This window comes from Neomonachus schauinslandi, chromosome 4 (genome assembly GCF_002201575.2).
Source record: "Neomonachus schauinslandi chromosome 4, ASM220157v2, whole genome shotgun sequence".
Lineage (NCBI taxonomy): Eukaryota > Metazoa > Chordata > Mammalia > Carnivora > Phocidae > Neomonachus > Neomonachus schauinslandi.
In genome coordinates this window covers 27460730-27475959 of record NC_058406.1, presented here as the reverse complement: position 1 = coordinate 27475959, position 15230 = coordinate 27460730, and the positions used below count along the sequence as shown (strand labels likewise).

Below are 15230 nucleotides of genomic sequence, written 5' to 3'. Positions count from 1 at the left end.
TGCCGTGTGCCAGGCCTTCTGCTGAGCACACTGTCGAATTAGATTTGGTCCCTTCCGGAGCGGGGCTTACGGTCTAGTGGGGGAGGTGGTCAAGAACCACGAGCAGAAATCCAGCCTGAGGACTGCCGCACCTGAGTCTCAAGTAAGGCAGGGGCCTTTGACCTTCGGTGCTTTCACTTCTCCAGGGGCACTTGAGTGCCCACTTGGGCACTAGCAGCCCAAGGCACGGCGTTCACCTTCCCTCCCAGTCTTTGTCAAAGTGTTGTCCTTGACCCACCTCATCAGAACCCACCGGGATGTGTCTGGAAAAGCCGCTTTGCTGGCTCCCCCTTCCCCGATGTGAACCAGAATCCAGAACCCAGGAATCTGCATCATTAACACCCACACACCCACCCACCATGATTCTTTGGAATACTGTTTATTTCATCGCCTAGAGGTCCCAGAAGTCCCTGAGACTTGACCTCTGCCTTCAGGAGAGAACAGTGGGTTCTAGCAGGGAGACGACAACTCTGACTTTCCAGGCCCCTCTGACAGCCCCAGGTGAGGGGAGCGACACCACAAGGTACCTGCCACGCTCGGAGGAACCAGAGGGCAGACACAGAAGGGAGGGCCTCGCTGTGGGGATGTCGTGGGGATGTCGGCGTGCTTGCAGTAAGCGGGGAGGGCCACCCCGTCCGGAGGGACGAATGCGGGGAGTCCCACAGCAGCCTCTTTGCAGATGTCTCCCACATGTCTGCAGATGTTTCCAAACGTGAAGAGGGCTTATGCTGGGAGTTTGGCCTGGAGATGGAGGAGAGATCCCGTGCTTTTAAGTGGTGTGCCAGCACTTCTGTGGCCTCAGCAGAGCAAGGGAGAGCCCCCAGGCCAGGGAGGGGAGCCCTCAGGCTAGCACGGACTGCTCAGACCCAAGCACATGTCCTCATTCCGGAAACATCGGAAGCATCGCGCGCCAGACCCCGCAGGCCCACTGTCATCCCTACGTGAGGTGCTGGAAGGATAGAGCCAAAGGAAGGGAGACAGGCTGGCTGAGACACACTCATGCTGAACCCCTAAATCTGCAAGCCCCAGGGATATGGGTCTTTTGGCATCTGGTCCTGGATTGCTGGGAAAGGCTGCCAGGGGCCCAGGAAGGATGGGGGGTGAGCTTAGTGCCCACCAGCCCATGGCGAGCCGGATTCCCCCAGCTGCTGCCCACCATTCGTTCCACTAAGCTATCTAGTCACCATACCAGCTGCTGAAGGAACGTCAGGATGGACAAGGGTCCTGCCCCCGGGAAGCTGAGGTTCTACAGGGGAAGACTGACAATTAAAAAAAGTAAAAATTCTGACAGATGTCATGAAGGAAATAAACAGGGTACTCTAGAGAGAACACAGAGATGGTTTTATTTTGGAAAGTGTGGTCTGAAGAAGCGAAATGTAAACCAAGAAGGACCCTGCTGTTTAAAGAGCCAAGGGAAGGCAGAATAAGCATCCAGTGCAAAGGTCCTGGGGCGGGCACCCTGGGTGTGGGGGCAGTAACCGGACCACTGAGACCATCAGAGGAGAGAGAAGCACGTGAGGCTAGAGAAGGGGACAGGGCTGGGGCAAATGATACCAGGCCTTGTGCGTGAGGAGCATAGTGGTTCCAGTTCCCAGTGCGTGAGAAGCAGAACTTGAATGGTTCCTAACTCAGCTGAGTTCCTACTTCACCCCATTCAGCCAGCGTGGCAGAAACTCAATGCCGCCGATTCAAAGTTCTCCCTTTCCTTGGAACTGGTTGAATTCTAGCACATTTCCCTTAAAGGTGGCCAGCGTGGGAAAGGTGGTCTGGTCTGATGCTCGTCCAATCATGCTAGCATCGCTGAGATGTCCTTGTTTCCTTCTGGCCTTTTGTGGTCAGCCCACTCAGGCTGCCACCAAGTTGCTCCTCCCTGACCCACAGACCCCTTCAGGAGTAACCCATACCTCTCTCGGTGTTCAGATTTTTATTCTACTTTTCCCAGGCCTTATTAGGCCCAGGAAATTCTTAGACTCTTGGCTTAGTTAGGCCCTGTTTGCCCAAATGCAGCACACGGCTGTTTCTTTGGAGGGTTTTGTTCCTTCCTGGCCCTCCCCCAGGAAAAGAGCACAGCTCTCGGTGCTCCCCAGGCCCTGAGACCCAGCTGACACCCTCCAGCTCCCAGGCTGAGGAGAAGCTGGTCTAGTCTCAGGGACACCCCCCCACACACAAGTCTCAGTCTCCAAGATCCCCCTTGCTACAGTTTTCTAAATTTGTCCGTGGATAGAAATTCTTTCCATTCCTCCCTGAAGGCTAGGCTTTTGGAATTCAGAAGCTAAAAATGAGCTCTACATTCTGTTGTATCATTTGTTTCCCAAAGTCACGAAGGCAGAGTAACGTAACTATCTGCATAAGGGAAGGGAGGGACACCAAAGAAAATACGAAAAACATACTTCCAAATGTTATTGCCCCACTGGATTTGGTGTTTTGCTGCTCGTTGCCATGGTCTTTGTTCAAGCATGCCCCCCATGTTGGTGTACATGTATGCTTGAACAAAGAAATTCTGATTGCTCCAGGTAGCCTGCTGGGTCCCCATCTTGCCCTGCCCTCCTGGAGAGAAGAGGCACACACTGTGTTAGGTCTCTGTCACTTGGAGGAGGGGACTGCCAGGGTGGGCATACAGCTGGAAGTTCAGATCTCCCCGGGGGCCATCCAAGTGATGCAGCCGCCCCCCCCCCCCGCCCCCGGCTCTCAGCCAGATGGGACATGAAGGAGAGCATCCAGCTCCCTGAGTTCCAGTCTGGCATCCCCAGCCGAAGGGCCCCCCGCCCAAGGGCAGCAGGGGTCCCTTGAGCTCCTGTCAATGTTTCCCAAAGGACCCAGAGAAATAACACATAGTATGTGAAGGGTGACCAAGCTGGTGTGCTCTCTGCTTCGGGCTGGAATTACACTAACAGAGTAGTGGTCACTCTGGCTTGCACCCCCTGATCACAAGCCCTAGGGTCTGTAAAACAAGGCTTTTAATCAATAAAAGGGAAGAAATGACTTGATGTGGGTTGTATGGGAGACAAAATCTTACCGAATGTGAGGCTCGTGTGGAGGGAAAATACTAAGAGAAGCTTTGATGGCAAGAAGATCAGGAACCACTGGTCCAATCCAACTCTGTCATTTTACAGTTGAGGAAACTGAGGCCCAGCTTCTTCAGAGTGAAAGGGAAGGGGGAGGGCTCTCCTCAGGTCCCATGGTGAAGTTAATGGCTGAATGCCAAGATGGTCATCATAAATAGCTACCACTTGCTGACTCCGACTACCGGCTAGGGCCTGTGCCAGGGGCAGGAGGAGGGCAGAGCCATAGTCTGTTTGGTCCCCCTGGACCCCCACCATCTAACTCAGTGCTCTGCACCTAGCAGGCACACCATAAATCTTCATGGAATGGAAGAATCCTCTCCTTTCATCCTAACAACAACCCTGGAGGTATATATTCATAGCCTCATGTTAACGAGGAGCCAACAGGCCCAGAGAGGTGAGGTGACTTGCTCAAGATCTCCAGATCAAAGAGCCAGGGAACAACACAGTGGGGATTTGAACTCAAGTCTGTCTGACTCCAACTCCATGATCTTAACTACTATACCACACCGTCCTGCGTCCCAGACATCACATCAATGGTGGCCCCGACCGGGTGTGGGGTTGGCACTCGAAACTTTGCCATACCCAGGCCTTGGGGCTTGGCCACAAGGAGAAGCCAGAAGCCAGCAGTAAGTAGGGTATGCTGGGTCACAGAAGCATGAGGGAGTTCCTCAGGGGTGAAGGTTTCTTCCTCTGCTTCTGTGACAGGCAGATCTGCCTATACCTCATCAAGCAAGCATCTCTGCTGTTGTGACAGGCATCACTTTGTTATGGCAGTACCATCTGCCAGTGTACCCAAAGTTGGAGAGCCTGCAGGCAGCAGGAGCGAGCGCGAGCGCGCGTGACGTGTGTGTGCGTGTGTGTGTGCGCGCGCGCGCGCGTGGTGCAGCCAGTCTCCTCATGTTGGTGTCCTGACAACAGTTTTTCATTTCCTCTGGCTGGCACCTTTCGTTTCTATTCATTACTTCTCCCCTCTTTTTTCTTCCTCCTCCTCTTCTTTGTTAAAATGCTATATTGTGAAGCAACGGAAAGTCTCTGGGGGTTGGGGATGGTGGTGTCAGCTCCAAGTGATTCATCTAGCTGATAATTAGAGCTCTGGAAAACCCAAAACTCATTGCTGGCAGAGTCAGGGCTTGCTTCCGGAATCCCTAGGCTTTTCCCTTTGTCAGAGACAGACGCTGGGGGGCCCTGGCCTGGCTCCTTTGTGCTTGCCTTTCAGTCCCCAACTATACTGAAGTGAGTGTGAGCACTCTTACGGGCCATGTCCTGTGAGAAGCTGTTTCCATCCTCACCCAATCCTCTCAGTGACCCCATGAAGTGTGATCCCTGTTCCGACAGAATGGTAAGGTTGGGGAACTCACACGGAGTCGCTCAGCTTGTGAGAGACGCAGCAAGGACTCACATCTGCCAGACTTGGTTCAAGTCACAACCTTGCCATTATTAGCTGTGTGTCTTGGGAAAGGTTACTTCCCCTCTCAGAGCTCTAGCTGCTGCTTCTTCTGTAAACAGACTCCCTTTGGCCGGCCTTTTCCTAGAAGATGCCTCTAAAGTGCTTAACACAGCATGTGACAACAACAGCGGCAGCTGTTTTGATTCCTGTTGTCACTTAGCCCTGTCAGCTCAGTGGGTACCAGGCATTCAGAGAGACAAAGAGATGGACACAGGAGGAGGCAGCCAGACTCACACTGGCTCTCGTGTCCTGGCACTGCCTGTTTGGAGATGACAAATGCACATACACGGAAGCACCTGGCCACACACCCCTAGGAAAACCCAGCAGGGCACATAGGCTTGGCGACGTGTGCCCACACATGGATACAGAGTGACGCAGGAGACAGCTGAAAAGACACCCGGGAGTTAGACATGTGGCCAGCACACTGGCTCACACCTCTGAGACAAAGGATTAGGGCCACGGTCGGTCGTTGGTGCTGCTGCCACTGAACCCTTCTAGCAGCTTCTGGATGCCAGAGGAGGGAAGCCAGGGTCTCAGAGGGCCCCAGTGAGTCACCCGCCTGATGCAATCCCTTTAAAGGGCTCATCTGCTGGTGCAAGAAGCTGATTCATGGAGGGCGTGGTTGCTGGAGGAGGAGGAGGAGAAAGGGACCGAAACTGCAGCAGGAGGGACTGAGAGGTTAGATGGCTGGAATTGTTTATAGGACCTCTTCACTGTAAACGTCCCTGGTCAAGTCTCCTGGGATCTTCAGGTTGGAGCGGGGTTTCTACAAAGCGAGGGCCCCAGAGTGAAATAAATTGTGAGAGCTGAGACAGGAATTCCTGTCATTTTATTGAGCCCAACTGCAGCGCTCTCCGCACAGAGCTCCAGAAACTGAGAAATGGGGATCAAGGAAGAGCCATTTTTCTGACAAATACACTGCAACTGGCCGATCTTCCAACTGCGGGAGACTTCTCCCAACCCTGCAGGGCGAGGGTAGGGCACGCGAGGTCCTGCGGAATTGGGGCGGGGGCGGTGTGCGCGTCCCAGCCTCGCCGCAGACATAGATGAGCGGTAAGTACCGCCCCTTTAGGGTCTCAGCCTCCAATCGTTTAACAGATTTCGGCCCAGATCCCACCCTGAGGCCAATCCTCAATCGGATTCCAGCCTCCTACCTGAAGGCTTCCGCCCATTCTCAAGATGGCGCCCCAATCCCGAGGCCGCGGGGCTGCAGACACAGGCGAGGGGCGGGGTCGGGGGAGAGGGGTGGGGCTGCGGTTCTGGCCCGAGAGGAGGGGGCGGTGCGTCACTTCCGTTGTCAGGTGGCGGCGCCGCAGCCATGGAGGGAGGCGGCGGCGGCGGTGGCGGCTCGGGTGGCTGCGCTGGGAGGCGGCGGTGAGCGGCTCCCACGCCCCCGGCCCGGCCCCGGCCCCCGGGACGGAGCGCCGAGCAGTCCCGGCTCCGGGCTACGGACTATGGGCGAGCAGCGCTGAGCACCGGGGGAAGGTGAGGGCGGGGGTCCCGGAGCGGGGAGCCGGGCGGGGGGGTGCGGGTTAGCGGGGCGGGCCTCAGCGGCCGTGGCGGTGGGACCGGGGTGACAGCTCGAGGCCGTCCGGGTGCGACAGAAATGGCAACAGCGAACGCCCCTCCTCTGCTGGGGTCTTCCCTTCCCGGGCGGCGGGGGCGGGGGCTGCTGTGCGCTGGGTACCGGGCGGCCGCGGGGAGCCTCGGGTCCGGCCGCAGCTCTGGGAGGTGGGCACTGCCAGCCTTGCCCGGAGTCATTCTGCCAGTGAGTGAGGGCACCGGCGTTTGAACTCAGCTAGGTTTTCCCCGAGACACCCTCTGCCTCTCCATGCTTCCCTCCCGATCCCGAAAGGGACTTGAAAGTTAGAACGACTCCCCAGGGCGGGCCAGCCAGGGCTCCCTCCAGGAGTTCTCACCCGTCTTAGCTGGGGAAATTTGGGCATCGCGGGAGGCGTTCAGGTGCGGGTCAGAGCTACCTGGCTGCCAGTGCTACGTTTGGCCGGCCTTTTCCTAGAAGATAGCACGCCGCTGTGGTCAGTTTCACCTGCTGTGCGGGGTCAGGCCCGCCCATTCCCACGCCACTCGGCCACACCTTCCGGGCAGTGGGTAAGGGCTTTGGGATTTCCGATCCTGCGTTCTCTGCCAACCCCCACTCCCTACGTTTGATGCCCGTTTGTTGGCGGAAGGAAGAGATGACAGGTGCCTTTGGTGGCAGGATAGACTTTGCTCTGTTTTAAGTCACGGGAGAAACCGGTTGGCTTTGCTTGGTTTTGAGAGCAGTGGGGAAGAAGGTCGTCACCCTGGGCTGGGCACGTTTCCCTCTTGGCTTAGTTTTGCATGAGATAAGGAAGAGCAGAATATGTAATTGTATGGCCTGAGAATCCTTGTTTGTAAACAGTGCTTGTGAGCTGCTCCGGGACTCCTTGACCGCCCTGCTATATGAGCGGTTTCGGGAGGTAGCCCTCATTTATTCATTCATTTCCCACATGACAACAACCGTGTCTTTGCCTGGAGAGGCAAGGACTCTCTGGTATAGTGGTGAAGAATGGGCTTTGGAGCCAGACTCCCTGAGTTCAAATTCTGGCTCTGCAGCGTTCTAGCTGTGTGACAGTAGGAGAGTGGTATAACCTCTCTGTGCCTCAGTGTCCTCATCTCTAAAACAGGGGGTGATAACATAGAGTTGTTGTGAAGATTTAAAAAGTTAACACACGTAGGAGCGCCTGGCTGGCTCAGTCAGTGGAGCTTGCGACTCTTTTTTTTTTTTTTAGACTTTTTTTTTTTTAAGATTGTATTTATTTGGGCGCCTGGGTGGCTCAGTTGGTTAAGCGACTGCCTTCGGCTCAGGTCATGATCCTGGAGTCCCAGGATCGAGTCCCGCATCGGGCTCCCTGCTCGGCAGGGACTCTGCTTCTCCCTCTGACCCTCCTCCCTCTCATGCTCTCTGTCTCTCATTCTCTCTGTCTCAAATAAATAAAATCTTTAAAAAAAAAAAATTTTATAAAAAAAAAAAGATTGTATTTATTTGTGGGGGGGGAGGGAGAGAGAGAGAGAGCGCACACAAGTGGGGAGGGAGAGGGAGAAGCAGACTCCCCACTGAGCCAGAAGCCCCGTGCAGGGGCTTGAGCCCAAAACCCTGAGATTATGACCTGAGCCGGAGTCAGATGCTTAGTCAACTGAGCCACCCAGGTGCCCTGAACTTGTGACTCTTGATCTCAGGGTTGTGAGTTCGAGCCCTACACTGGGTGTAGAGATCACTTAAAAATAAAATCTTAAAAAAAAAAAAGTTAACACATGTAAAATACACAGAACCATGTCTGTCACATGATACATGTTAGCTCTTATTCTTATGTCAAGAAGCTGGTGGCCTGGTTAAAGGAGACCGACCTGTAAACAAGTAGTTGAAATAAGGTGTAAGAAAGCTAGCAGCAGCAGGCACAGAGGGCCGTGGGAGCCCAGCCTGGGTGGGGGGCGGATCCTGGGAAGGCTTGGCAGAGGTGATGACAGTGGAGCTGTGTCTAGAAGGATGGGAAGGCTTAGCCAGTGAGCATGAAAGGGTAAGGTGTTCTACTTAGAGATAAGTACACGCATAGTTTGTTTTTTCAATTGAAAGTTTTAATTAATTTATTCATTTAAGTAATCTCTACACCCAAAATGGGGCTGGAACTCAGGACCTCAAGATCAAGAGTTGCACGCTCCATTGACTGAGCCAGCCAGGCGCCCCTGAGTACACGCATAGTTTATTCCAGAAGCCTCAGATTGTTCCATATGGTGGTGTGAAAGCCAACATGGTGCAAGGTAAGGCAGTATCCGTTGACAAGGAAATGCCACGTTAACAAGTTAGGACTTTATGCCAAGGGCAGTGAAAAGGTTTTGAAGCAGAGGAGTGACATGATTGGATCTGTGTTTTAGAATAATCTCTGTGGAGTCAGTCCCAGCAGAGGAGGGACGAGGAGGGGAAAGCCTAAAGGACTGGATTCCTCTCAAGAGGCCACCGCAGGCCCCTGAGCGGGGAGAGTCCGTGCCAGGGTGGGGGGTCCCTGCCGAGAAGGCACTTGTAGGCAGAGGGTGGCAGGTGTCAAGCTCCCTGCCTTGCTCTGGGCTCCTTCGCCCAGCACAGGGGTGCCTACTGCATGTGCCCCTCTCTTTCTGGGGTCGCAGGTCGCTTGAGCAGCTAGGGAGGTAAGGCTGCCCTCTCAGAAGGCCTATTGTACAGGGTGCTGCCCTTGCTCCCGTGTCTTTCATTCGACCTGGAAAGGCAGCAAACTGTTCTCATTAAGAGCCTGTTTAGCTCTGCAGTAAGACAGATCTGACTTCCAATCCCAGCCCTGCTGGTCGCTAGAGGTAGCTTATTCTCTCCATGCCCAGCTTTGTCATCTGTAAAGTGGGGACATCAAGGCCCCTCCCTAGGAGGGCAGTTGTGAGGATTAAGTAAGATGTTGCAAGTTGAACATTTAGCACACACTGAATGAGAAATACTTGGTAAGTGTTATTACAGACTGTAGGAAAGAACTTCCAAGAAAGAGTTGAAGCAATTAGTCTCAACTGGAACTGCGTCCCGTGAGCTGTCAGAAGTGTCCTGAGGGATCACAAGATGACAGAATTTTATTGTATTCTTTCTGAAAAGGAAATCTGTGGGGAGTTTACCCAGTCTGTATGGGAGCTATGCGGATGATTCAGCCCAGCTCTTTGAAAGAACCATTTTTTTAAGAAACAGAAGGAGTGCTGAGGGGAAAAAAAAATCATATTTTAAAGTATTCATGAGAAAAAAGGTATGTAGAGTTTCTTCTGTGTGTCCCTCTTAGTGACCCTGGTCTGGTATCTGAATTAGTATCCTCAAGAAGCATCACACACATTGATGTGTGTAGTAGCTCAAAATCCAGAACCCCAGTTGCATACACACGAGCCCCCGTATGTGGCAGAAGGAGGATGGAGAGGCAGCCCCTGGCCTGGAGGAACCTGCGGTCCAGCAGGGACGAGGCCGACTCCTAACCAATTAACACTTGAATAGTTTGGCAAGTCTCATAGCAGTCTGTCTAGCATGTAGTGGGAACCACCAAGGGAGGAGGAGGAGATTGGGGAGAACTTTGGAGAGCCCTTAGAGCTTAACTGGCTCCCAGAGGGCAAGGAGAGTTTTCCAAGGGCTCAGAGGCACCCCGGGCAGGGGAGCAGCGTGGCGCAGGCCGGGATGCGTGCTGGTGTGGGTGCAACTTTGGAAACCAGAGAGGCTCTGGCACAGGGCGTGAAGGGACCTGGCTGTGGGATGTGTTGGAGAGGTAGGCGCCAGTCTAAGATGCTTGAACTTCTTATTCTCTTATTCTCTTGCGATGGGATGCTTTGTTTTGAGTGGAGGAAGTACTGTTAGCCCTGCGTCTTCCCAAGAGCAAGCACTCTTCCTGCGGGGAAAGAGTGGACTGGGGAGAGAGCGAGTCTGGAGTGCAGAGGGAGGCTGCTGCAGCAGTCAGAGCGAGTGCTCCTGCGGGCCTGGATCAGGGCAGAGGCAGTTGGGAAGGAGAGGAATGGTGGACGGAGATCAGAGCTGTTTGGGGAGAAATCAGTCAGACTCTGGGAATGTTTGGAAGTGATGGTTGAGGGAGGAGCAGTGGTGGCAGGTGACGAGAAGGTTCCTGGTTTGACAGAGTGAATGATAGAGCAGAGATAGGGCGGCTTGGAAGACAATCAATCAGTAAGACCTGAGCACATCTCACGAGAGAGGATCAGTTACAAAGTCTGTGGCACCCTGTCCAGCTTCGGGCCAGGCTTCCCTCTGGTTATGCCTGAGTCAGCACCTGGGAGAAAGGCAGCTTCCCTCTCTTCACCTTGCCCCTGCCCAGATTTGCCCAGGGAGATGACCTTGTACAGTGTTTCAGAAACTCAACTGGCTGAGTGTGCAAAACTCCTATAATTTTTCCAGCCTTCGGATGGCCCTACAGAGCAGCTCTTCTCCACGCTGCTTCTGCTGATGGGGTCCTGGACAGCAGCGTATCCTCAGGGGAGAGACAGCTTTCCCAGTACTTCCTGGACACCTTATCTGGAACGAGAATTTGAGATTGGATTGACTCCCTAGGCTGGGTTAGCAGCCTCATCTCAAGAAGGAGAGGTGTCTGCCAGAGGCCGCTGGGACTCAGAGCCACCAGAGAGATGAGAAGGAGCTGCCCCTATGCCCTTGTCCCCCTGAGCTCTGCAGGAGTGCAGAGCTAGACCAGAATCTGACTGTGCTATGGAGAGCGTGTGCTGGGGGACAGGGTTTCAAACAAGCCCTTTGGAACTGGGGAGATTTTCACAGGCTTTGTCCTTGGGTTTGTGGGGTCAAGAAGGTAGAAGAGAACGTGACCTGAAACAAGAGCATTTCTTCCAGAAGAGACTGGGGCCTTGCGGGTGCACAGCGGCTCTGTAATCAAGATCTGGGAGGGGAAGGGATGGTAGCGCTTGCTTTGATTTACTTCCTGCCTTAGCCATGGTTCCATTCTGGCACGTGGATGTTTGGGTCATTTTTCATTATGAGTGTGTATAATTTGTTCAGCAAGCTCTGTGCCGATGAACTTAGGTGATTCTCTGTCTTTAGCTCTCCAGACAGAGCTGTATGACCGTCTGCATGCATATGATTTTGCCCACCTTAGGGATCTGCAGGAATCTGCGGGATTCTAGAAGAGAGGTTGCTGCTTCAAAGAGTACCTTTTATTATTATTATTTTTTAAAGAATTTCTAAGCTCCCTTTTAATAAACTGGAGCAGCCTGATTTTGCTCCAGCAAGCAAAGGTATTCTTTTGAGTTGAGGTGCCCCTTCCTGAGGGGGCACTGAGGACTCCTCCCCCAGAAGAGGCTACAGCCCTGTGGTGGTCATCCTCTTCTGATTAATGGTGGTCTAGCTGGGGAGTGAGTTCAGGCTCCCCAGAGCTTACACAGTACAGTAATATACAGGCCTGACGATTTCAAAGAAACTCTAGTTGTTGGAAAGCCCCAGAGAAAACTGAGAAGGGCTCTTGTTATTCAGAACGAAGCTGTCCACTCTAAATATGTTTACAGACTGCCACCTACTTGGCAAAAGAGACAGAAGATGTTTAGCTTTTAAAGAGTCTGTGACCCAAGCATCCAGGAGGAAGAAGAAAGGGGCCTGGACATTGTAGCGGGAATTGGCAAGAGCAGGACTGATGTGCCTGTCATTTGTCTTTAGGTTTGGAGCAGAGCTAGTTTGAGGTTTGATAGGGGGACAGCAGGTACTTCTAGAGAGAAGCTCAGTTCCTTGGGAGACCTTAGCACTGGCTGGCCCCAAATTCTGTGGAGCTCTTGGAACCCCATTTCTGGCATCTGCCAGCTCTAGAGAGTAAGAGTCCTGCTCCTTTTCGCAGTCGGCGTGGAGCTTCTGGAGGTACTGCGTTTGGCGGGAGTTCCCCAGGGTGCATTCTCTTCTGACTGCTCTCCCAGTGTGGTCCCTGCTGAAGGAACAGGAAGGAAAGCAGCCAGAAAAGGCAGATTACCACCACCTTCCAGGTTCTTTGCTAAGTACTCTGCAGTACCTATTGAAAATTTCTCAGAATCTAAGGAAGGAGAGGCTGTCTGTTTTATAGAAGAGAACCCCCAGGTCCAGAGGGGCTAAGTAACCCGTACACTGTTTCACAGCCGGTAGGAGCAGAGCCAGACTTCCGGCCTACACTTGGGTGACTCTAGAGCCCATGCTGTGCCGTTCATCCTGGGCAGGCTCTGGCCCCAGGGAGTCCAACCCACCCGGCATCTCGGACTCATGGGATTGTAGAGCTGGAAGGGTCTTTGGCAAAGCTGAAGCAGTCCCTTCTTGGCCTGAAGAACGGAACTGCCCCTTCCTGGAGGCAGGTCCCTCCCCCTCCTGGCCTGTAGGTAGCGGGTAGGGAGGCTTTCAGCCATCTCACCTAGAAGTTAAGCGCCTAGGCTCAGATCAGACCTAGCTTCAAAACCCAGTTCTGCCGCTCGCTAGCTGAGTGACCTTGAACAAGTCACTGCCCATTTTCAGCCTCATCTTCTCCTCTGTAAAATGGACACAATGCTCCTTGCTCCTAAGGTAGTAATGGGGATTGCACACGAGGTGCTACTGTCTGTGGCGGGTTCAGCCTCGTGCCTGGCCTGCAGTCAGGACCCCGGGGCCGGCTCTGGGGAGGTCCAGGTAAGCTCTTCGCTAGCAGGTCTGAGGGTCTTCCTGGAAGAGGCGTCCTGAGGTCTCCAGTTTGAACGTTTTGGTGGTCCTCGCAGCCTGTGTGGACGCCAGCAGGCAAGCAGGAGGTTCCTTATGAGCATGTGTGCGGCCACCTGAGAGAGAGCTTAGGTGTACCAAGAGTGGTGCTTCTGTCCCTCCTGCCCAACTCTCCTGACGCAGCTTCGCCGCGGCCCACGGCTGGTGCGTTCAGGACACTTAGACTTCCACACGCGTCCCATGCCATGCTCCCTCAGGTGTGCCTTCTCTGAGGCCGCCCTTGAGCCCGTTACTCCTCTTAACGGTTCTAATGGGTTAAAAATTTAGATTTAAGGGCGCCTGGGTGGCTCAGTTGGTTAAGCGACTGCCTTCGGCTCAGGTCATGATCCTGGAGTCCCGGGATCGAGTCCCGCATGGGGCTCCCTGCTCAGCGGGGAGTCTGCTTCTCCCTCTGACCCTCCCCCCTCTCATGCTCTCTCTCTCTATCTCATTCTCTCTCTCAGATAAATAAATAAAATCTTTTAAAAAAAAATTTAGATTTAAAAAAAATTATTATTATAGTAGTGTACGGTAAAATAGTTAAGCAACGTGGAAAAGTATAAAACTCTCCCCTCCTTGGGCCCCTCATCCTGCCTGGAGGTATCCACTGTTGAGTTTCTTCTAGAAATTTCCTGTGCATATTCAAGGATATGTATAATCTTTTTTTCTTTACCCAAATGGGATCATATTATACAAATAGTACTGGTTTGTTATTTGTTTGTTTGTTTTTAACGTAATATACCATAGGCATCTTTATCAGCAGGTGTGGACTTAGTATTCCATCGAATGGAAAGTGTTGTAGTTAACCAGTCCTTTCTTGGTGGACATGTAGAGTGTTTCCTGTCTGGATATCTGTGTGCATGCGTGTTTTGATTTTTGTGGTTTTATCTTTTGTGGTTTTTTACGGTTATACATGGTTCTACAGGGACCCTCGTTGAGCACATTTATCTTTGTGAACTTGTGTGCATATATGTGTAGGAGGGGCGCCTGGGTGGCTCAGTTGGTTAAGCAACTGCCTTCGGCTCAGGTCATGATCCTGGAGTCCCGGGATCGAGTCCCACATCGGGCTCCCTGCTCGGCGGGGGGTCTGCTTCTCCCTCTGACCCTCCCGACCCTCCCCCCTCTCATGTGCTCTCTCTCTCAGTCTCTCTCTCTCAAATAAATAAACAAAATCTTTAAAAAAAAACAAAAAACAAAAAACAAAAACAAAACATATATGTGTAGGATAAATCCCTAGAACTGAAGGGCTGGGCCCGATGTGTGCATTTTTTTTTTTTTTTCTTTGTTGGCTGTGGTTTCAACACGTACTTTCTGTGCACTTGCTGAGCCTGGGCAGGGGATTCTGAAGTGGCCAAGGCCCAGGCCTCACTCCTAGGAGCTCACCCTCTCAGGAGACAAGCAGGCAAGAAGACATGTGATGAGCATGCTCTCACCAGTGCGTGCACTGAGTGTCTGTCGGGGTGGCTCACGGACCCCAGCACTAGCCCTGTGGCCTCTCGGTGGCTCAGAACAGGTGAGATTCGCATGTGGGCCTGCCCTCTGAACGGCTCTGAGGGGCACCCTGATGGCCCGGCCCACCGTCGGCCTCTGCAGTCCTGCCCCTCCGAGCAGCTGCATCCAGCAGCGTCTGTGAACTGTGCTGTTCGTTGTGGAAGTTGTGAAATTTAATTGATTTCATTTTTGATAGAGGCCATTAAGGCAAGGCAGTTTGCTGACCCCAATCCCAGTTGCCTTTCTTACAGGGTGATGGTATAGTGATTTTCGCTGTTAAAAACAGTTAAAGAGGGGCACCTGGGTGGCTCAGTCGGTTGAGCATCCAACTCTTGATTTCAGCTCAGGGCGTGATCTCAGGGTTGTGAGATTGGGCCCCGAGTCAGGCCCCGTGCTGGGCATGGAGCCCGCTTAAGATTCTCTCTCTCCCTCTGCCCCCTGCCCCCCAAAAAGCAACAACAACGACAACAGTATAAAGAGAGAGAGTCACATGTACTTGGGCCTGGCCCAGGCTTTGCCGTCTGTCGCTCTGGAAATCTGGGGTGGAAGGAAGGAAACTCAACATTTGTCTGGTGCCTCCCCCACGCCGGCTCCGGCGGTCCTCAGGGAACCCTGTGAGGGGCGGCGCCGTCCCTCTCCTCTGGGTGAGCCGAGGCCCGGCCGAGAAACATATTCAGGTTGCACCGTGGACCCGAAGGTGGCTCTCAGACTCAGCCAGCCTTTCTTCAGTCCCTTGCTCTTTTCTCCTTGCGTGATTTGGGCCATTGTGGGCGGCAAGAACCCGAACTCCATGTGGGACTCCGTGGCAAGCCTGGTTCCCTGGCTGAGTCACCACACAAGGCAGTCACCGATGGTTTGAGCTGAGGATGGGTCCCCTTAGTAGCAGGGCAGGCAGGCATGAAAGGGGAGGGCTGTCAGTGACCTGGTCTGGCCTCGCTGTACAAGGCAGAAGCCGCCCCCCGCCCCCCCCCCCCCCCCCCCCCCC

At 53.5% G+C, this 15230-nt stretch overlaps 1 protein-coding gene across 3 annotated transcripts in view; it reads left to right on the top strand.

Annotated features, from left to right (window-relative positions):
- The first annotated feature begins 4780 nt into the window (after window positions 1-4780).
- Window positions 4781-15230, top strand: part of STK40 (serine/threonine kinase 40) — a 38886-nt gene continuing 28436 nt past the window's right edge. The window contains exon 1 of one of the 3 annotated variants that reach the window (XM_021684211.2): window positions 4781-5604. In XM_021684211.2, the coding sequence (XP_021539886.1) occupies window positions 5598-5604 (7 nt within the window). In that variant the 5' untranslated portion in view covers window positions 4781-5597. Of the gene's footprint in view, window positions 5605-5855; window positions 6037-15230 lie in introns of those variants that run through there. The other 2 variants (XM_021684212.2, XM_021684213.2) reach the window with 2 other exon arrangements.